This window comes from Camellia sinensis, chromosome 7 (genome assembly GCF_055761805.1).
Source record: "Camellia sinensis isolate YWXY chromosome 7, ASM5576180v1, whole genome shotgun sequence".
Lineage (NCBI taxonomy): Eukaryota > Viridiplantae > Streptophyta > Magnoliopsida > Ericales > Theaceae > Camellia > Camellia sinensis.
In genome coordinates this window covers 35,341,476-35,363,154 of record NC_138967.1, presented here as the reverse complement: position 1 = coordinate 35,363,154, position 21,679 = coordinate 35,341,476, and the positions used below count along the sequence as shown (strand labels likewise).

Below are 21,679 nucleotides of genomic sequence, written 5' to 3'. Positions count from 1 at the left end.
TATATGAGATATTTAGTCATTCATTTAGTAAAAAATTTAAGACTCATAGCATTTTTTAAATTTTTAATCGAAATGGTGTCGCCTGGGAAACATTTTCTAGCTTCGTTTGGAAAGAAGGGTTAGGTTAGATTTGAGACTATTTTAATGAGACTATTTTAATAACAAAAAGGTGTAATAAATTTTTTAATTCAATAACATAAAATAGCACGTTCAATCATAATTATTATATTTTTTCACCAAAAAAAAAATAAGGCCAAGTTTGGCTAGACTATTTTAGTCCATACTTTTTATCTTTTTATCTTTTTTGAGTCACATCAATCAGCATCTCCTCTCTACTTTTTTTACACATAATTCAATAAAAGTCAAAAACTACACTTATTTAGTCTTCCCCAAATTAGCCTAATTCTTTCTCAACCGAAACTTTTTAACCCAGCGCCAAAGAGTCAACCCATCCCAAACGAATCCTCAACCACATCTGCAGATTGAGACCAGCCTCCAGGCCACTTACAGCGCTCCGCCCCCAAAATTTCCCAGGAAAACCAGGCGTCAAACCTCGATTTTCTTCAGATACACGATACAATGGCTTCCTCTGCTATAGCTTGCTCCACACCTTTCATCAAGAAGGTACTCTCAATACCTCTCCAAATATCTCAAAATTTTCTCAACAAAATCTCACTGACCCATCTGTGATTCTCTCTTTTTTCTTTATTGATGTTCAGGAAGATGTGGGTCTTTCTGCTTTCTCTTCACAATCCTCATTTTCCATGCGAAATGCCACGAAAAGTGTTTCCAGGAAAATTGTGTCCGTCATGGCACCTCAGCAATCTGAACGCAAACCCGCCACCACTGGTTCAGTAGGGTTTTGTTCATTTGTTGTTAGATTGATGTTTTTGCAAGATGGGTTTGTCAATCTTGTGTATCTTAATGGTGGGTTTTATTTTATTTTTTTAGGTCAAGACAGCAATGACAATGACTGAGAAGATCTTGGCTAGGTCTTCTGAGAAACCCCATCTCAGCCCAGGTGAGAATGTCTGGGTCAATGTTGATGTCTTGATGACTCATGATGTTTGTGGACCTGGCTCGATTGGAATCTTCAAGAAAGAGTTTGGCCAGAATGCAAAGGTGTAGAATTTGTATTACCTCACTATGTTTTTTTTTTTGGAAACCAATTAAGTGCTTGAAGGTTACTATTCTTAGTTCATTTGGTAATTGTTACTAGGCATTTGAATGATTTGTATACTTTGAATTAAGCTGTATTATTCAAAGGGTCTTGCTGCCCTGGGCTTAAGAAAAAGAAGAAAAAATCAACACTTTGCATCTATTTCAGACCAAGTTTCACTAATTTCATAACTCTTTTAGTATTTTCACCTGTTTTCAAAGCACATTTTACATCAATCCTAGTATTAGACAATGCCCCAGTGCACTTGTTAGTATTTGCCTTATTTAATTAAGATAAGTTGTGATTTATGAAATGCAACAGTTCAATCACCAAACTGAAACACAGATTTTGAGGTCATCCATTGAAACCCTAGAATGACATTTCATTAAACAAAAAGCAAAATGAATTACTAAAACAGGAAAAAAAAATTATTCTTATTATTTCATCTAGAATTCTTCATTACACATGATGAGGCGATTCAGTACCCATCAAAGTTTTATACTTTAACCTTGTATTGAGCTTAAATTAATACATAGTTGGAGAAAATTGTGGAACATTGTGTTGTGGGATCCATAACAATTATTGAATTCATATTGTTGTTGATTTCAAAAATGCTAATCACTTCGAAAATGGAATAATCCTTTGAATTTTATTAAGTTAAATGCTAACAAGTGCGTCATGGCCATTGTTTAATGCTGGCAAGTATGTAAAAGGTCTCTTGAAAATATGTAAAAATGTTTAAAAAATATATTAATTTCAATAAAAGTGCATTGAAGTTAGTGAAAAGTGTATTGTGTTCTACTAATATTGTCTTTTACTTATGCCCTATGGGCACTTGTTAGCAAGACCCTTTTATTAATAACTAGGAAACAACGCTCAATTAGTATACATTAATGTGTTTGGGAGAGAAAAGATTGTAACACACCTAACCTTTGGCATAGTTTACAAAAAAGACAAAATAGGCTAAAAAGCCAATAAGACAAAATATCATATCAAACCCATAATCATTTCACTTTTTCTCTCACAAGCATCATATCCAATTACAAAAAAGTCCAACTCTCTTCCCAAACACAAGTATTTTAGCCTACTAAAATAATTAAAAACTAAAATAGCCAATTTCCCAAACGAGGCCTATATTTAAAAAATCTGAAATCCTCTGAGATTGTGATTTGTAATTAGATTTCAATTTCAACAATGAACAACAATTTACAATCAAACAATCATAGATCTAATCCAATTAAAGAGAGAATTGAATTAGATCTACTATCAAACAACAATAAAACGACACAACGATTTTACGTGAAAAGGCTACAATTGAACTCCTCCAATTGTGACAAAGAACCATGGGTCAATGCCACAAAATAATCCACTAAGAAGACAATGAAATTACACAAGAGAACCCTCAATCATCTAGCAAATCCACACCCAAATTGAACCCAACTGTTGTGCCTTTTCCAACACCATCTTCATATCGGAATTGTTTCACCCAACATTGAATCCATAACGCCAAATTCGAATCCACGACAATGAGCCACTTCGGAATACACCAAAGCTTCATAAATCAAGTTCTTCGGAATCCACCAATAAACATCTCTCTAGGAAAGTGTATTTGAATGATAAATCCCTTGATGATCTTCAATGTAAAGCTTGTTGAACCATAGATCACTCTCAATTCATCAAGGTACACATATAGATCACGCTAGAGAACTCTCTTTCTCTGGTTTTCACACGTCATGATGAATATTTGAGAGTCTCACCTTAGAGATAAAAAAATGCACATTTAAGTAACTGAAACCGCCTTCGACTGCTCGAGCGCACATTTGGTCACTCGAGCGAACTTTTTGATATTGTAGGATTTTTCTCTAAGGCTCTGAGAAGCTGCAAGCATGTCTTGACTACTTGAGCACACATTTATGCGCTCAAGCGAACATTTCTCTGCTCGAGCACGCATTTCTCTACTTCGGTACAAACGGCTTCTTTACTCAATCGCAACTTTCTCTGTTGGAGCGCACATACCTCTCCTTCAGCACAAACTGCTCTGCTCAAGCACAAACTATAAATTGGGTTGAATTCGCATCTAAACACTCTCATTCTCGCAAAAACAAAAGAGCGGATGCAATTACAATTGAATGGAGTTTTGTCCAACGGGATTGCCAAGCATAAAATACCTAACAATATTGACTGCTTTTCATAATTGTTTTGTTGTTATTTAGCTGTTTCAAAATGAAACATAATTTATTACACGCATGCCATTATCTTTGATGTTTACATCCACCGTAGCTTGCCTTGTGTTTTAGAGTTTTTGCTGTTTAGGTTTCAGTCCTTTTTGCCGCACTTTTCCTTAAAAGAAAACAATCTTTGTAAATGTCAAAATATATATGTAGCTGCTCATCTCTTTCAACGTTGTAGGTTTGGGACCGTGAGAAGCTTGTGATCATACCTGACCACTACATATTCACGACTGACGAACGAGCAAATCGTAATGTTGATATTTTAAGGGATTTTTGCATGGAACAAAATATCAAGTACTTCTATGATATTAAAGATCTTGGGGATTTCAAGGTACAATTTTTGTCCTTTTTTTATGTGAACTTCTATAATATCTTGCAAAAAGTTTTTTGTGTATTGCATATCTTTGTAAATGGGGAATAAAATTTGTCTAATGATTTTACAGGCTAACCCAGATTATAAAGGTGTATGCCACATTGCTCTTGCCCAAGAAGGTCATTGCAGGCCTGGAGAGGTGCTTTTTTCCCTCTCTCTTTTAAATACATGTTAGATTATTAAGAAGTATTCAATTTTCTGTGCTTATATGTCAACAGTAATTGTTGCACCCTAATTTCAGGTCCTTCTAGGAACAGACTCCCACACATGTACTGCTGGAGCATTTGGCCAGTTCGCTACAGGAATTGGCAATACTGATGCAGGTTTTGTGTTAGGCACTGGAAAACTTTTGCTTAAGGTTTGTAAATGCTTTTTTTTTTTTTTCTTTCCATTGTCCGATGTTTTAGTTGGTTGTTTATTTTGTACAATTTGTTTCTTTCCCTAAATTTTTTGTTCATGTAAATTGCAGTTAGGAAGACTTCCTTCTTACTCTTAGATATTGTGAATCTCTTACTAATATTGTAATCTGGATGCCACTTATGCTGCGAGTTAGATGCCACTTATCATATTTTCATGTTTTCTTTACTTTGCATCCAACAATACACATTCTTTTCCCAACAAATTTTGACATAAGTGATGTGATAATGCCTTCAAACTTTCATGTTTTCCTTACTTTGCATCCAACAGTACACATTCTTTTCCCAACAAGTTTTGACATATGTGAAGTGATAATACCTTCAAACAATTCTTTCTGTCTAGAACCTGGACTTACACATTCTGCACAGATTTGTTGTCATATATTGTGCATAAAATGATTGGATGATTGCTTGGTAAACTTTGGAATTTATACGTGTGCTTGGCTGTTTTGCTTATTCTTAGGTGCGTGGATGAGAGGGTTTTTCCCCCTGATTAATTAATTTATGTGCGTGTGTGGATGGGGGTGGTAAATTAATTTATGTGCTTGTTCCATTCCCTTTTAATTCTATGTTTGGGCATGAATTCTCCAGAAGAGATTTGAATGTTCAAGAAAAATAGATCTTTAATGGAAGAGTTATTTAAGCTGTATATTGAAACTACAGCTTGGTTTTTGTTTTCCGGGAAAACCTGTGAGTTCCTCCTGCCTTCTTTTTTCCATATTGAGGCTCTCAGCTTCAACATCTTGTAGTAAACCATGCGCCTTATTGCTAGTAATTAATATATATATATACATATATATATATAATAACTGGTTTAATGGATTTCAATATATTTGTAGTCTGAACTAATTTCTGAAATGACAATAACAAGGTTTGTAGTAGAGCCTGTTTTAGATAATTGTCACAATCTTGTGGAAACCAAAATAATGTTTGCATGTTTTACAGTGCTAATATTACAAAATCTGGAATCTTAAAATACTAACAGAGAAAACTGATCGGTTTCAGTTTTCAGAAAATTCTACTTTTTTCATTTTCCATATTTTTTTTGTTTTCACTGAATTTTTTTAATATTTTAAGCAATTTTTTTAAATTTTTAGACACATCTAACATAAATACACTTAAAAAGTATAATATTTGTGAAATTTTTTTTAAAAAAAATACTAAATACCATAAATATAAAAAAATTACGAAAATTCAATACATTTTTCGTATTTTTGTGTATTTATTAATTTTTTTAAATATTTTACTATTTAGATACATCTAGGTAAGGTGCATCTAAAAAAGTAAAAAAATTGCTTAAAATTTTGAAAATATTCACTAAAAACAAAAAAACGCGAAAAACAAAAAACTCAATTTTTAGAAAACTGAAACCAAACACTTTGGTTATTTTTTAACAAATATAGAGCCAGTAAAATTATAATTTGCTGCACCATCCTTTGCCAATTTTTGTTCTGCTGCATGTGTTTAGTCAAGTTTCTTTAGTGGCACATGTCTACCTATTACTTTCTATTGTTTCCCTTACTTGTCACGTTGCTCTAGTTATATCTTTTCATGCTTGCCTGCTCCAATTACTTGCAATCTGCTTACATGTTCAAATTTCAGGTGCCTCCAACTCTAAGATTTGTGATGGATGGCGAAATGCCAGATTATCTGCTTGCAAAAGATTTGATTTTGCAGGTAAGTTTTGTCAGGTGTTCGGTGTATATTTCTTTTTCTGGGCATCATTTCTTCTCGTACTAAATAAGTTATGCATGTTTGTAAGTTGGCTTCAATTGGTTGTTTGGGATTTTTCAGGTTGTAATCATTTGTCAGAGCCTCTAATATTTGTTGTTTCATTTAATGGATTTTGACATTGCAGATTATTGGTGAGATATCTATGTCCGGTGCAACTTATAAAGCGATGGAGTTTGTTGGCTCTACTGTTGAAAGTTTAACTGTAAGTTCATTTAATCTTTCAATGCAAGTGTGTAAAACCACTCTGTATCTCCTTATGAAGTTGTTTACTAACTATTTCAATCATGTGATAATTTTTTCATTGATCTATACTGCTTAGATGGAAGAAAGGATGACATTATGCAACATGGTTGTTGAAGCTGGGGGAAAGAATGGTGTTGTCCCTGCTGACAGTACTACATATAAATATCTTGAGGTTAATGAATAAATCTTCCCCCTTCCCTCCTCTCTCTCTCTCTCTCTCTCTCTCTCACAACAACTATATTGTCTGCCTAGGCTTTTTGGTTATAGCTAGTTTCCCAAAAAGTGGTTATTCTATATACTTATTCATTTGTCCCAAAATTATAGTCCTAATTTTCTTTTCGTTTTTTTGATATGCTGAACTTATTTTCCATGTTCAGATGTTGATGACTTCCTATAATTGAGTTTTTTGCTAGCTACTTTTAAAATCTAAATGACATGTTATAGACAAAAAACACTAATTGAATATGGCTCGCTTTTATTTGAAAAAATGGAATACCAAATTATAATCATAGGTGTGTGCATTGGATCTGATTTTCTAAACCATTGTGAAAAATTCTTTTCCAACATGGTCAGCAATTTTGGGACAAGGGTAATTTTACCTGGCTAGCTGGCATTGTCAAGACTTAATAGTTGTGTCATTTGTTTACAGGATAAGACATCTATCCCCTATGAAGCTGTTTACAGCGATGAGCAAGCAAGGTAGTGAGAGATGAATCCTTTCCCTAAGTCCATTATTTCTGATGCTAAAAATAAATTACATTTGCTGTTTGTATATCTTCTTTATATTTATTTGGTTTTGTGAAATATAAGTATGTTAAAATGTACCTACACCTACCACCACCTACTACCACACCTACTACACCTACCACCAATGTACCCTCACCTACTCCTCACCTACTACCCAAATCCTCTCCTATATAATAGGAATCCTTGTAATATCAATAATACAATACATCTACAACAACAATCAATAAATACATAAATTCTTACATGGTATCAGAGCAAGGTTAAAGAAGCTAGTAATTTTGCTTCCCCGGCGGGCGGCAGCCTCGCCTTGGCCGCCCGCCGGACCTCTACACACTAACCGTCTCTCTTGAATACTGCCTTGATGCTTTTCTCCAATCCGTCCCGCCCTTCATCATTGATGCAAACTCTTCATGACTTATACGTCCATCCTTGTCGGTGTCCACATCCTGCATGATGGCATTAATGACTTCTTCATTGTTGGTCTCGACTTCATCAGCCAAGAAATAGCAACAAACTCCCCGTAATCCAAATGTTCATCCTTATCCACATCACCAGCTTCCATAAGAATCTGGAGATCTGATTCAGGCATCTGACTGCCAAGCTTCTTGCGTGTATTCATTAAGATCCGTGGGCGATAGTTTCTTGTCGGCAGACTCTTCCTTGCGCGGCTCCCCCCGATACGTCGGCGGCGCAGATCCGCTGGGAGGATCGGCATCCATGCTATTCAGTCAAAGCGATGCCCTCAGGTTCTCCGCCTCTGATTACTCGGCCGCCAGAATTTCCACGTCCGCATCTTCTCACTCTCGGCACCAACCCAGTTCCAAACAAGCCTTTCTCTGCTTCTTGCCTTCTTCATTATTATCAAGATTAGTGGGGGGGAACAAACCCAGAAAGTACATAGTCCACATGGACCCTTCAAGACTAGAGAAATTTGAGCTGTCGTGAGAATTGCTGCCCATACCTCATCCTTTAAAATAATAATTCTCCACACACACTCCCACTTTGTCCCATTCTTTTTATTATTATAATTATTATTATTATTATTATTATTATTATATATATTTTTTTTAGACCCATTAACTTGTCGAACAGTCTGTTCCCCACCTTTATTCTTTTTCTTCATCATTTCATCACCATCCCCTTATTTCTTTATTTATTTTATTTTTCGATTCCCTTCTTTTCATAAAAAAAAAAAAGAAAAGAAAAGAGGCCTGGAGCCATAATCCAGCGCACTTTCTTTTATTTTACTATATATATATGTTTGTTATAATATATTATTTTGACACATAATTTTTCCATTCAAAAAATAAAAATAAAAAATAAATAAATAATAATTTACAAATTTGCACAACAAACCATATTTTATTCATCTCAGGGATCAACCCCGATCACATTTTTTACATAAAAAAAAAAAAAAAAAAAACAAAACAAAACAAAACAAAACAAACAACACATCCACAGGCGGGATTTTTTCTTATCTACTCTGCCGCCGGTCTCTTCTTCTTGCCTCCGTCCTGCGCGGCCCTTGACGGTGTTGCCTCCGTGCTTCCTAGACCACCAAGCAAGTTGCCTCCTCCCTGCTCCTCCACTGCAGCATATGGTGGCCCTCCGAATCGGAACATCACGGTGGCCTTCCGCTTCAGCTCCTTGTTTTCTGCCTTTAGCACACTGATCTCTACTCGCGCATCCTTATACATGCGTTGGAGCAGAGCCAGCTGGGCATTTAAATGCTGCACCTCATTTGTCCTACTCTGCAGCCGGTTTGACAAATTTGTAACCGCAGCCATGGTTTCCACACATGACTTCAATGTATACTGATTGGCCTCCACATCCGTTTGCACTGCCATTCTTTGCTCCACAGACCGCATCGGAAAGTTCAACGGAGCAAACTCCGGGGCGCTTGGTTGAGGTTCCAGTGCCACCGCACCAGTTATCTCTCTTGTTGACTCGTTGAGGTCGGGAAAGAGAGTGAGCAGACTACGGGAAGACGAAGCCATTTTTTTCTGGGTTACAGAGTGTTTACCGAGTCTTTCAGAATGCAAATTTTCAGAGGTTTCTCTCAGTTTCTTGTCTCAGCCTCAGCCTCAGCCTTCGTCTAGGTTAAATAACCAAGGCAGCCACGCGTATCGCGCGCCACGCCAGACGACAAACGGGCGCGCCAACCAAGACACTCACGTGCCTCGCCATCATGTCCGGCACACCTTTTGATGAATTGGGCACGCCTTTTGATGGCACGCCTTTTTATGGATTGGGCACGCCTTTTGATGGCACGCCTTTTAAAAAAAAAAAAAAAATTTGGGCACACCTTTTGAGGGTGCGACTTTTTAAGGGTCCGACAAGACTCTGTAAACTGTCCCGACATAGATTCCGGTTAGTTTCTACAAGGGTCCGACAAGACTCTGTAAACTGTCCCGACATTGATTCCGGTTAGTTTCTACAAGGGTCCAGCAAGACTCCGTAAACTGTCACAACAACTGTCACAACAGTATCTGTTACAACGGTCCGACATGACCCCGTAAACTGTCTTCTACATCGGTCCGACATGACCCCATAAACTGTCTTCTACATCGGTCTGACACGACTACACAGTGTCTGCTACAACGGTCCGACATGACCCCATAAACTGTCTTCTACATGGTTATGACACCCCCATACAGTGTCCTCTACAACGTTATGACACCACCATCCAGTGTCTTCACCAATGGTCTGACACGACCATACAGTGTCTCTTATCCTCTTTTATTATTATGTATTTTCTTGTTTTGTAACTCTCTCCAAACTCAAGTTGGTTAGTTCCTATCCTCCTTGAGTTTGCGGGGGGCTGTTAAAATGTACCTACACCTACCACCACCTACTACCACACCTACTACACCTACCACCAATGTACCCTCACCTACTCCTCACCTACTACCCAAATCCTCTCCTATATAATAGGAATCCTTGTAATATCAATAATACAATACATCTACAACAACAATCAATAAATACATAAATTCTTACAAAGTACATCACTTGAGAGAATCACTAAACATCCCTGAGATATTGATCAGTTTACTTCCTTCTCCATTGCATTCAATGGCAAAAATCCACCCCTGGGCTTAGCCATTTGGAACTTGAGCATAAGCACTAATGTTAATAACCTTTTTCTTGAGATATTTACTAACCCTACTTGGGTTTTTTCACGTAGACGTAATCTAATAGGAAGAGAGTTGATCATCCTGTCAGAGAAATATAACAAACCTATCTGAAAGTTAGGTGCTTTTTGGTCAGTGTTTTTTTTTTTTTCCCTTCTTCTTTTTAGATCCCTAGAAATGTTATTTCCTTCCATGGGGAATGAACTGGCAAAGCCTACTTGCTAGTTTAGCATTGTATGTGTTTGCTAAGGTGTCCATTTCTAAGTTTCTGCAAACAATCTCTGTGAACAATCGCAAGAACAAGAATGTCATTGTATCTTTGCCATAAAAAAACCTTCAAGAAACTTTCTTTTGCTCCGTGAATGATAATATGAATGTTCCTAGAATGTCTGAATAACTGAATGGTGGTTCCCTTTCTAAACTCTTTTTCAAACCCAGTAAAGTCATCGCCGTAAACACCCTTAATCCAACACCCTTTCTCTGAATTGTTAGTGTAAGAACATAAACAAAGAAATATAGTTATGGTCATCATAGTATTTGTCATGTATACTTTGTGGTTGTACTTCAAAGTTTAAACAGCTTTACCACCTCTGTTGTATAAAAAGCTCTAGTAGTTGGACATTCTACAGAGCTGTCTTCTGATTCTAGCACAACTATCCAAACCCTAGCAATCCAATTTGAACTTCTCTATATCCCATTTAAATGTGTTTTTGGGGCAAATATATCCATTAATTGGATATCCATTGTTCAGAAGCCATAGTTCATTCCTGTCAGCTTGATTTCCTATCATGAACTTCTATTGTTATACACAAGTTCCAGGTTCTGTTTATCCATGAGGGTGGGGTCCTGCTTGGTGTGCTCCTTTAAGCTGAACTATATTTAGACACAGGAAAACCTAATTATACAAACAATTATATACTATGATCTTTGGCTTATGCAACACCAATTCCTTTTTTATTTTTTGGCTGAAGCAATCTTAATTGCTTTGATAATAAATAAACAACACCCAATTACTACACATTAGTGTGTGTTTGGGAGGGGAAAGATTGGGTACACACCTAACCTTTGGCATAGTGCACAAAATGATTGCCCCGAAACTTGAACCCATAACCTCAAGGTTATTAGGCCAAGGTTTTACCATTGAACCAATCGTCACCCCAGACTTCATAATGAATAGGACTGTAAAATTTTGATGGGTAGTTATTAAATGATGCCTCAGACTTCATATGGCAAAAGTTTGACATTGGCAGCAGGGATGCTTGGATTTTCTTGAGCAGGTTTTTGCTTGTAACAAAGTTTATACAGGGAACACAAACAAAAAGACCATAGATGTTTGTTGATATGCAGCATGTGTGAGAGCTTGATATACAAGTTTGATCCGACCCCTAACAACTCTTAAGGTTTTGGATGAGGTGGTTATTAAACTGGCATCAGAATAGACAAAAGTGCATGTGTTTTTAGCTCCCTGTACCCTAATTATACGCATGATGGGGCATGTTGAGGATGTAAATATTCAGTTGCATTCTCTCGTACAGCTTAAAATTCTTGGGGTAACTGGTCACCTGACAATCATCTTTAGAATTTGTTTTTTTCTAGTGTTGTTGAAGTTAAAAATTTATCGTAAGAGTTAAAAATTTCTTTTTTGCGATAATAGATTTACTTAATAAACTTGGGGAGTACTTGTGTAGATTTGAAAAAACTTAATACCGTGTCATCAATATTCGTAATCTATTTAAAATGCATACTTGCAAAATCAATATATGCATCTTATCTTTTTTTCAAGAACTCTCTTATATTAATTTATTTGTTGTTTTGCTTTAATAGGTAATTTCTGTTGATGAGTTAATTTTGTGTCTTCTAGATTTCTTTCAGAATATAGATTTGATATCTCAAAGCTGGAGCCATTAGTGGCGAAGGTGAGTTATAGACCTCTAGTTTCTTAGACAAAATAAGGAAGAAAAGGAGCCATTAAGCATTTCTCTTTTCTTCTCTTATTTTTTATGAGAATTAAGCAAAAAACCAAAGTATATTGATTGCTTTTTAAGGAATTCAATTGCAGGGAAAATTATAATTTTTGAAATATTGGTATTTCCATTCATTGTAGTGAGTAATTTATTCTGTATAATTTTGTAGCCTCATTCTCCTGATAATCGTGCTTTAGCAAGGGAATGCAAAGATGTGAAAATTGACAGAGTCTATATTGGATCTTGTACTGGTGGAAAAACTGAAGATTTTCTTGCTGCAGCTAAAGTTTTCCTAGCTTCGGTAATACATCGAATGTCTATATTGCTTATTTTGCCTGTCATCAGAATTTTGTTTGTTTTGTGCTGACAAGCATCTGGACTTCACTTCTCTAATATATTTACTTTCCTGGGTACGGACAGCAATTAAATTTAAACTACCAGTGTTTCTTCTCTGAGAATTCTAAGCAAACGGTATTTTTCTAAGTTAAATGGGGAGAATCTAGATAACATTATGTATGATAAATCATTTGTAGGTGTGGTAAGCCTATTTTACATTTTCTGACTGTTTATTTACATGCTCTTTAAATTTTTTTTATCTTTTTTATTTTTTGTCCACAATTTTATGTTTACATGTGGCTTTTTCTTTTCTTTTTTTGGAGCTATTGGGCTAATTGTATTACGTGCAGGGAGGCAAGAAGGTCAAAGTTCCCACTTTCCTTGTCCCTGCTACCCAAAAGGTTGGTAACATTAGGCTTTCTAGTGCTGAATAGTTTTTGACTATGTTCAAGAAGAGCATTTAAAATATGGTATTTTCGTATGATCAAATTTTCAGGTGTGGATGGACGTATATAGTCTTCCGGTTCCAGGATCTGGTGGCAAGACCTGTTCCCAGATATTTGAGGAAGCCGGTTGTGATACACCTGCAAGTCCTAGTTGTGGTGCTTGTTTGGGTGGCCCTAGAGACACTTATGCACGCATGAATGAACCTCAGGCAAGTTATACCTATTTTCTATTGGAACATAAATTGACTGATCATGGAAAAAATCGTAGCTTTATAAAGTGAATTATATGACTTGCCTACAGTTCTCACCCCCAACATTCATTGCTTCCTGACTTGTTACCTCCAAAATAAATGAATAAAAAGAAATAAAGAAAAATATTGTTCTGGAACCTATCTTTGTTAGGTTATTTTGATGGTGAATACGACCCTAGATACCCATAGCAGCTCTGAATCTGGGCTGTTACCCATTTGAACCCACTTCATTATTTTTGAGTTTTAACAAGTATCAATAGTTGATATGGTTACATGAATATGACTCCTCCTTGGAAGTATCTGTGCCATCTAGGTGATAAAATATATATGTATGTTTTTTTTCTTTTTCTTTTTGAAATGATAAGAAATGTCATCCATTCAAATTTCTTGATTGTTGCTTTTCAGTTCAGTGAATGAGCTGGATGGACTGTCTTTGCGCATCACATTTTGACCAAATTGCTAATGACCATTTGAACTTTATATCAGTCACAATGACCTCTTTTAACAGCGTGAACTTGTCGCACTTTCTGAAACACACAAAAAAAGAGAAGAAAAAAAAAGAAAAAAGAATAAAGAGAGAGAAGCAAATGGATTTTAAATGTTTTACCAGTGTCCCACTTGGCTGCTAATCACCTTCTGTAAAATTTGGTTTGCTTTCTGCCTGGACCTCATAACCAATCGCATCAGGCTATATAGTTATGAATATTGCAGGAGGATCTGGTACCAAGATAAGTTGGCCTTCTTCTGGGACAAGATAATCCCTCATATGCGGGATAAAAGGTCCCACGAGATTAGTTGTTCAGGGCCAGTTTTGTACTACCAAACATAGGATTAGTTTATCCCTAGATTATTTAGTACTATCCCGCCTCCTTGGCCATAAAGTATTCTTGTTAGACTAATATCAAAGAAGAAGGCTACATGCTGGGTTGCTTTAATTCCCACCAGCAACTATACAGCTGGCTGGTTGTATTTCATTTTAGAAAGTTGCTATTGTTTGTAGAGGGAAATTATCTTTCCTATAATCCATTTTATTCCAATACTGATATATACAACATACTTGTATGGCAAATATACGCCTTTATAACTCCTGAGAGTGGCTCGTGATTGCAGGTCTGTGTATCAACAACAAACAGAAACTTCCCTGGTCGAATGGGGCACAAAGAAGGCCAAATTTATCTAGCTTCTCCATATACAGCAGCAGCCTCTGCTTTGACTGGCTTTGTCACAGATCCAAGAGAGTTTTTGCAGTAAGCCATTAAACGTCCCTTGCGGTGATTCCTCTGTGCCCCACTGAAAGACCTTTTATTGAGGTGCTAAAGCAAAATGTCAGGTTCAGTTTATCTTCTACTCTGAACTTCTTGTATGTTTTGATTTTGTAGAAGCTTTTAATGTATGATCTTTGTGAGAGATGGTAGTAGTATCTGATCTTACTAGTTAATGAAGATACAAAATGCTTGGTGGTGGTGAAACTATATATGCTGCGACATTGAAGAGAAAATGTTTGTTTTAATAAAATGCTCGAGGCATACACTGTTTGTGTAGTTTTTGATCTGCTTGTTAGGTTGCTGTGTATTGCTTTTGTTATGTCAGAGGTTAGCAGAAAGAAATTAAGCTATCTGAGTCTGTTTTTAAAAGCTTGTGCATCCCGGCATTAAGGTCTCTTGGAACCTAGGCACACCAGGCGCAAGTTGCAAGTTGTTGAAGATAAAGTAAAATTTTAATCTGGGCAAAGTTTTCTACATAACCTAAATATTTTTAGAATTTTAAAATTTTATAAAATATCGTTTAATATTTTAAAAATCATAAAAATAAAGTCCATTCCAAAAAATCTTTTGACATAACATTTAATTTTTTATAAACTTAAAGCACAAACATAACACCCAATAAAAGTTATAAAACACAACAAAAATCTTTGTTCATCCGCTGCACATTATAGAACATTCATTCTATGCCCCATCCTTTTTACAATCTAAGAAAACGCAGCTGTTGAGAATTAATTGTAGGGACCATCTTTACAAAAAGTCCTTTTGCAAAGAAAATAAAGAGGTTTTTCCAACTTCCAAAAGGCCTTCTTGCTTAAATTTGCAAGAACTGAAATGCTCTTTTTAAAATTTATTAAAAAAAAAAAAAAAAAAAACATTTTTCATAAAATAAAAATAAAAAACCCATCCACACAGCATTGTTCAAACAGCTTCAAAAATTGAACCATTTTATGTACTTTAATCCTTCTACCAGCTGCCAAAAAAGCCATTCACTCTGTTCGGTGTCTATTTTTAGAATTCACTTTTTAGAAAATATTATTTTTTTCATTTTTTGCGTATTTCTTTTGTTTTTATTAAATTTTTTTAATATTTTAAGTAATTTTTAAAATTTTTGGACACACTTAACATAAATATACTTAAAAAGTATAATATTTGTGAATTTTTTTTGAAAAAAAAATCACTAAATACCAAAAATATAAAATTAAAAAAAGAAAAGAAAATTTAATATATTTTTTGTATTTTTGTGTATTCATTAATTTTTTAAAATATTTTTTCACAAATATTTTTCAATTTAGATACATCTAAGTAAGGTGCATCTAAAAAGTTTTTGAAAAAACATTACTTAAAATTTTAAAAATATTCACTAAAAAAAAAAAAAAAAAAAACCCAATCTTCAAAACATTAAATTTGGAAAATTGAAACCAAATACATTGCTTATTTTTCCTGAGAATTGTTTATGAAGTTTTGAAAACATCAACCGAAAAACAAAAAAGAATTATGCAAACTAAACTTGGCTAAACTATCAATAGGCCCTAATAGTTGGATTTAATTCCCATCAAGTTCTATTAAAAATAAGTTATAGTAAAATTGTCGCTAAAAATAATTTTTTTGTAACGATTTTTTGCATATCGCTAAAAATTGACAATTAATGATTTTTTTTTTTTGTCACAATTTTATAAATTGTCGTTAAACCTTACCATTAGTGACATTTTTCTATGACAAATTTTTTAAACTATCACTAAAGTTGAAAATTAGTGACTTTTTGTGACGATTTTTTTAAACTGTCAATAAAAATTATTATTAGTGACTTTTTGTGACAATTTTCAAACTGTCACTGAAAATTATCAATTAATGACGTTTTTTAATAATGTTTAATAAAAAATGTCATTAATTATTATAAGACCTATTGGACAAGTCTACCTATTAGAACTTACACATAAATCTCCCTTTATTCTTATCTATTATGCATCAAGTTTTCAGAAGATCTCAATCTATAATGAAGAAATGATAGTAACTCGTTATTTTCGTTGACTTTTTTTAGTTATTTCTTCAAATAATATGATGAGAAAATATAATTATTTCTTTTATTTTTATACTTGAATGAGAAATCACAATTTTCTTTTCTTTTCTTCTTTTTCTTTTCTCATCTGACCTTCCAAATAAATGCATGCATGGCTTAATTACATCATGTTCTTGAGTTTTGGGTTGAATTTGTGTTCAGTTGGTATACTTTTGGGCTTTGATTTTATGAAATGATCTTTAAATCATGTTGTATTATGAGTTTCTAAGTGTTTTCCAGAAAATTGGCCCAAAAGGATGAGTTTTGAAATATTTGATCCATGATTTGAGCTTGGGAAGCAAATCTGGAAAACCCAGAATTTGGCTTCCTCGCTCGAGCGAAGGATTCCACCCTCGAGCGACCACCTTTGTTTTCAGAATTCCACTCGAGCGATGGAATGCTGACTCGAGCGTAAATTGCAAGCTCTCAGGTTTTTGCGTGTGCAGACGCACGCTCGAGCGACGAGACTTACGCTCGAACGAGGAACTGTGTCTCACGCTCGAGCGAGCATCGAGCGGAGAATTTCAACAATCAATACTTTTCACATTTTTGCAGATCGCTCGAGCGAGGGAGTCTACGCTCGAGTGACCTCTCTCATTCGGTAAGCTCGCTCGAGCGAAGAAAACCACGCTCGAGCGAGACCCCTATTTTCAGCAAGTTTTGAAAAATATTGTTAAGTACATTTTTGCATCCTCATTCCATCCTAAGCATTCCTAGGCCATGTTTAAGGCATCATAATGAGGATAATGTTTTAGAACCACACCAAATCAAGTTAGGGGCTAAGTTATTAATCCCGAGTATGTAATTTAGTGTACGTTCGTTCTGCAACTGTGTAGGGTTGACACCCGAGGACGCTGATTAGCCTGCCTATAGCCCAGTAATCTGTGAGTAACAATGTTGTACAACTATGTTTAGAACAATTGACTGTACTGTTTCTGAAACGACATTGTTTACTGAATAAATGTTTGTCCTATTTTATGAACTGTACCCGTGGCATCCATAGCAATTGACTGTTACTGTTACTGCTACTGCTACTGTTACAAAGATCTCTGTCGGTTCCAATGTTTAGAACTACTATTGTTTACTATTTTGATGGCCATCAATTGACTGTTTGGTCTATTAAGACCTACTGTACTGTTCTGCTATTGGATGTACCACGTATGACTGCTATGATTTCTAAATGATTGACATGGCATGAAGTATGAGTCACTGATTGAATAACTGATCTACAGATGCAATTGACTATTTTAATTACTGAAAGGACATTCATTCTTAACCCTTTTACGCATTTGTTATTCACTGGGCTTTAACTCACTGTTTATATATATATATATATATATATAGGTGGCTAGGCACCGAACCAAAGCTAGAAACGTCGAGTTAAGCTCATGTTTTGTCCAGCCAACCGTTGTGCCTCACTTCGAGGTTCCGAGTCTGCTCGAACCAAGGCTGTTTTGGGGGTGTTTCAGATTCACTCTTTTGTCTCTGTTATGTATCGAATGTTTAAGACTTGATTGTACAGTTATGGTGAAGGGATTGGATCCCTAACATGCATGTTATGTGTATCTGTTATGTATATATGTTTATGGTTATGAATTTGGATTAGTCCATAAAAGTCCTTTTCCATTCAAACTTTCACAGCTCATTGGACACCTTGTTATTACTGTTTGGCTTCCGCCAGCCCCTTTTATATTGTATTACTGTTTTTACTATCATTCAAACGTTCAGTAATCACGGATTACTGGTCAATTACGATACTAAACCCTTAGGGACGGATTTTGGTCGTAACAACAATACTCTAGTCCAATGGAATTCATCTATTCAATGCAAACAATCCACCAATGTCACAACCAAGAAACCATTACAAATAATTAGGGCCACTTCAGTCCATCAAAACTTTACATCCAATAAACAATGAGGAAGTAAATAAAGTTCTAAGATTCTACAATTACTAGCTATATATATATTTTTTTATGACATTTTTCTTATTAGACTTTTCATGCTCTGGAAGATAAATGAAACATATGTTCATAATAAAACGACAAAAAAAAAAAAGAAAAAAAGAATTTAAAAAAAAGAAAAGAAAATGAAGACTTGACACCACCCCAAACTTGGGTGTGCATGACAAGTTATTGACCATTTTCTACTCACCTGATCAAAGCCAATCAAGTCATCAGGATTTTTCTGTTCCCGTGACTAAAAATACTCATAATCAAATGAGTTTTGAAACAAGAGAACAGGAGAACAGAAGAATTTACAAATAAACACAGAACTAAAGAATTTGAAAACAAAGACACTTGGCGAATGAGATTGTGGTTGTTCCATTGTCTTCTGTTCCATGCACTCACAGTTCAAAGAAAGGACCTACCGGCACTAGCTGATGGGCTTTGAAATCGGCCGCTAAGGCTTCTCTTTCCCTCGGGAGGCTTCCCACAAATGCATTGGCACTCATACCCATATATGTTGCCAAAGCAAGAGAACAATCCACTACTACCATCGTCAGTGTGCCGACGTATGTGTTGACTGGTCGATCTGTAACTACTTCCTCCGAACCCTCCTCGGTCATACAAAGGAGGGAGCTCCGTCCGCCACCTTTCGAGCTTTGATCTTAGCCCTTCCACACTTTCATCTATGCTCCATCCATCCAACACCGAGCTCTCATTGTCATCTAAAGGGTACCTTTCCCATTCCCTTTCCCTTGCCACCGCCGCAGCTACTTCTGATGGTGACGGGCCGACCTCTGAGTCGGACCAGAAAGAATGAGCTTTGTGTGGTGCTCCTTTATATATGTACTTGCCATTCACTATAGATGATCCTTTTGGTCCCCCAAACTCAAACTTGGAAATAGGTTTCTCTTTGGTGGTTGTTGATCCAACCCCTAACCCACTATTCTTTGTTGGAGATTTATCTACATTTTGCTTATTAGTTGTAATTGGGTCACTAACCTTCTCATTGGGTACCTTATCTTTGGGTGAATCTAAACTAGGACGCTTTTCTTTTTCATTTTTGGCCTTTGGTTTGAACGAGTCCTTGCTCACAATTGAACCATTGATTAGTGAACTTGCTTTCCCTTTCTTGCCTTTCTCTTTCGGTTGCTCTTTGAATTCTGCCCCACTAATCACTGAACTTGCCTTCCCTTTCTTGCTCTTGGTGGAGAGCTCCGAAGCACTGAGCAATGAACTAGCCTTTCCCTTCTTTTCTGGGACCCCAACAATGGACCCATTGGTCGTTGACAAATCATCAAAGGTAATGCGTTCGCTACGTTCGCTTCGTGAACGACGCAATATAGGTTTGATCACGGGTACATTAGTACTGGTATGATTATTATTATTATTATTATTACCTTGATTGTGCGAGTCATCTTCCATCAAATCACGGTATCCAACTGCTGATGCAGAAAGCTGGGTATATAACGGCATGCTACGCATGGAACTATCAAGGACAGTCACGCCAATGTTGAGTATCCCTTGGGGACGACCAGATGGACGACGGACCTGGAGGGCGGCAAAGCGCATCCCGACGTGGTGATGGTGGTGGTGGGTGGGCCGAGATGCAGACGGAATAAGATTATCTACGAGGACACGTACCGTGCCCACGAGGGTGTCTCGGAACCAATGAACAGCATAGATCTCGATCATAACCGCCGAGGTGTCGCGGCGGAGGAACTCGTCATCGACACGGAACACAAACTTATCGTTCCACGTGGGGTTGTTGTTGCCTTGTGTGTCCACGCTCGTCGAGAGCTTGCGCTTTGGGTGTACCCATGCGGTTGCATATGTTCGCATGTTCTTTGACACCAGTTCCAAGTCCTGACCGGATATGATATTTAATTCTAGAAGTTGGAATGGCTTTATTATACGAGACATTGTTCACGCTAGTGGTAGTAACAATCACAACAACCTCCTTTTTGATAATGCTTGATTTGATATTGTTGATCGTGATGGTGACGGTGACGATGATTAGTGACAACGACGTTTTTGTTAATATCAAATTTGATATTGCTGATGGTGGTGGTGGTTGTGAAGGGGGTGAGCCGCCCGCCGCCGTCCGAGAATGGGACGACGAGGGAGGGGGGAGGGCATCAACGTGAGGGAGATGAGGAGGGAAATGGGGAGAGGGAGAGAGTCCCCTCCATAGGACATTAAAGATTGACCAGCGAATACAAAGGAGAAGACAGTTAATATATCATTTTTTTTTTACTGGTCTTTGATACATGCTGAGTTGGCTAATCTTGTCTAATTTAAGGATGTTTTGATAGTATTTTGTGTTTTTTTTTTTTTTTTTAGACATTGGGTTTTGGTATGTATAAGACTTATTAGCCTAAATTTCAGGTTTAAAATAATAAATTAATCTCTAACGTTTGCCAAACCCATGTTTAGATTAGGGCTTCATTTCAAGCCTATGTTTTTTTTTAGTTATTTTTTATAACCGTTTTATGATATTAATTTTTTTTATTTTTTTAACTTTCAGGAGATTCCCAGTCTAAAAAAAAAAAAAGGCTTTTAGGAGATTTAAAATGTAAAAGAAAATAAATATTAAATAAAAAATACATAAATAAATAAATAAATAAACTTTAAAACAACATGTTGCAAACGAGGCATTTGGATTGAATGGTAAATTACATTGTGATTTTCGTAATTTAGTTTTTATATCAATTTGGTTCAAAAAAATTCTAATTATATCAATATTTCCTTTAACTTTTTGTATTTTTTCAATTTAATTTAATAGAGGATTTAGTCAAAGCCGCATCATAATAAAACTTTAATACATTTAGGGCAAGCACAAAAAAAAAAAATTGAAAAATTCAATACATACTATTATTATCAAAATATTGAACTTTAAAGTAATATAACTTTTGATATAAATGTCAGTTTTTAATAAAAATAGTATCTTTAGAATTTTCTCATAAAATCTATCAAACAAAATTCATATTGACTATGAAATTCTTAAAATAAATAAATAAATAAAAATAAAAATTATTACCGTCGAAATTGATGTAAACAGTAACAGTAACATGTTTGATAATATTGTTCAAGGAAAAAAAATATAAAAAAAAAATATTTTATTTGTCCTTACTCAATTATGTGTTTTCTCCGTAGAGGAATTATTAAACAAAATAAATTAGATTGTCCTTTTCATCAAATAAGGGTCTAATGGAGGGTGGAGGGATTTTGGTTAAATTTTTCTAATCTAATTGATAGCATCTATTAAGAAATTAGACAAAAACAAATGGTAAATAAGTCCATTAAAAAGGGAATGGACTATTTCCAAATTAAAAGTCAATCTCTCAATTACTTTGTAGAGAGTGAATGAACTATTTTACC

General features: G+C 35.6%; 2 protein-coding genes across 2 annotated transcripts; one reads left to right on the top strand and one right to left on the bottom strand.

Moving 5' to 3' along the window:
- Positions 1 to 385: 385 nt before the first annotated feature.
- LOC114261229 (3-isopropylmalate dehydratase large subunit, chloroplastic) lies at positions 386 to 14,575 on the top strand. Its single transcript, XM_028201470.2, has 15 exons — positions 386 to 624; positions 720 to 854; positions 952 to 1,122; positions 3,569 to 3,721; positions 3,834 to 3,902; positions 4,005 to 4,121; positions 5,782 to 5,856; positions 6,038 to 6,115; positions 6,233 to 6,328; positions 6,806 to 6,855; positions 11,899 to 11,953; positions 12,171 to 12,302; positions 12,688 to 12,738; positions 12,834 to 12,992; positions 14,145 to 14,575. The coding sequence occupies exons 1-15, from the start codon at positions 580 to 582 to the stop codon at positions 14,283 to 14,285; spliced, it is 1,527 nt and encodes a 508-aa protein (XP_028057271.1). The 5' UTR covers positions 386 to 579; the 3' UTR covers positions 14,286 to 14,575.
- A 3,676-nt stretch (positions 14,576 to 18,251) lies between these two features.
- Positions 18,252 to 20,221, bottom strand: LOC114261253 (uncharacterized). The gene has a single exon (XM_028201493.2). It carries the CDS (start codon positions 20,219 to 20,221, stop codon positions 18,707 to 18,709), a length of 1,515 nt encoding a protein of 504 aa, XP_028057294.2. The 3' UTR covers positions 18,252 to 18,706.
- Between the last annotated feature and the right edge of the window lie 1,458 nt (positions 20,222 to 21,679).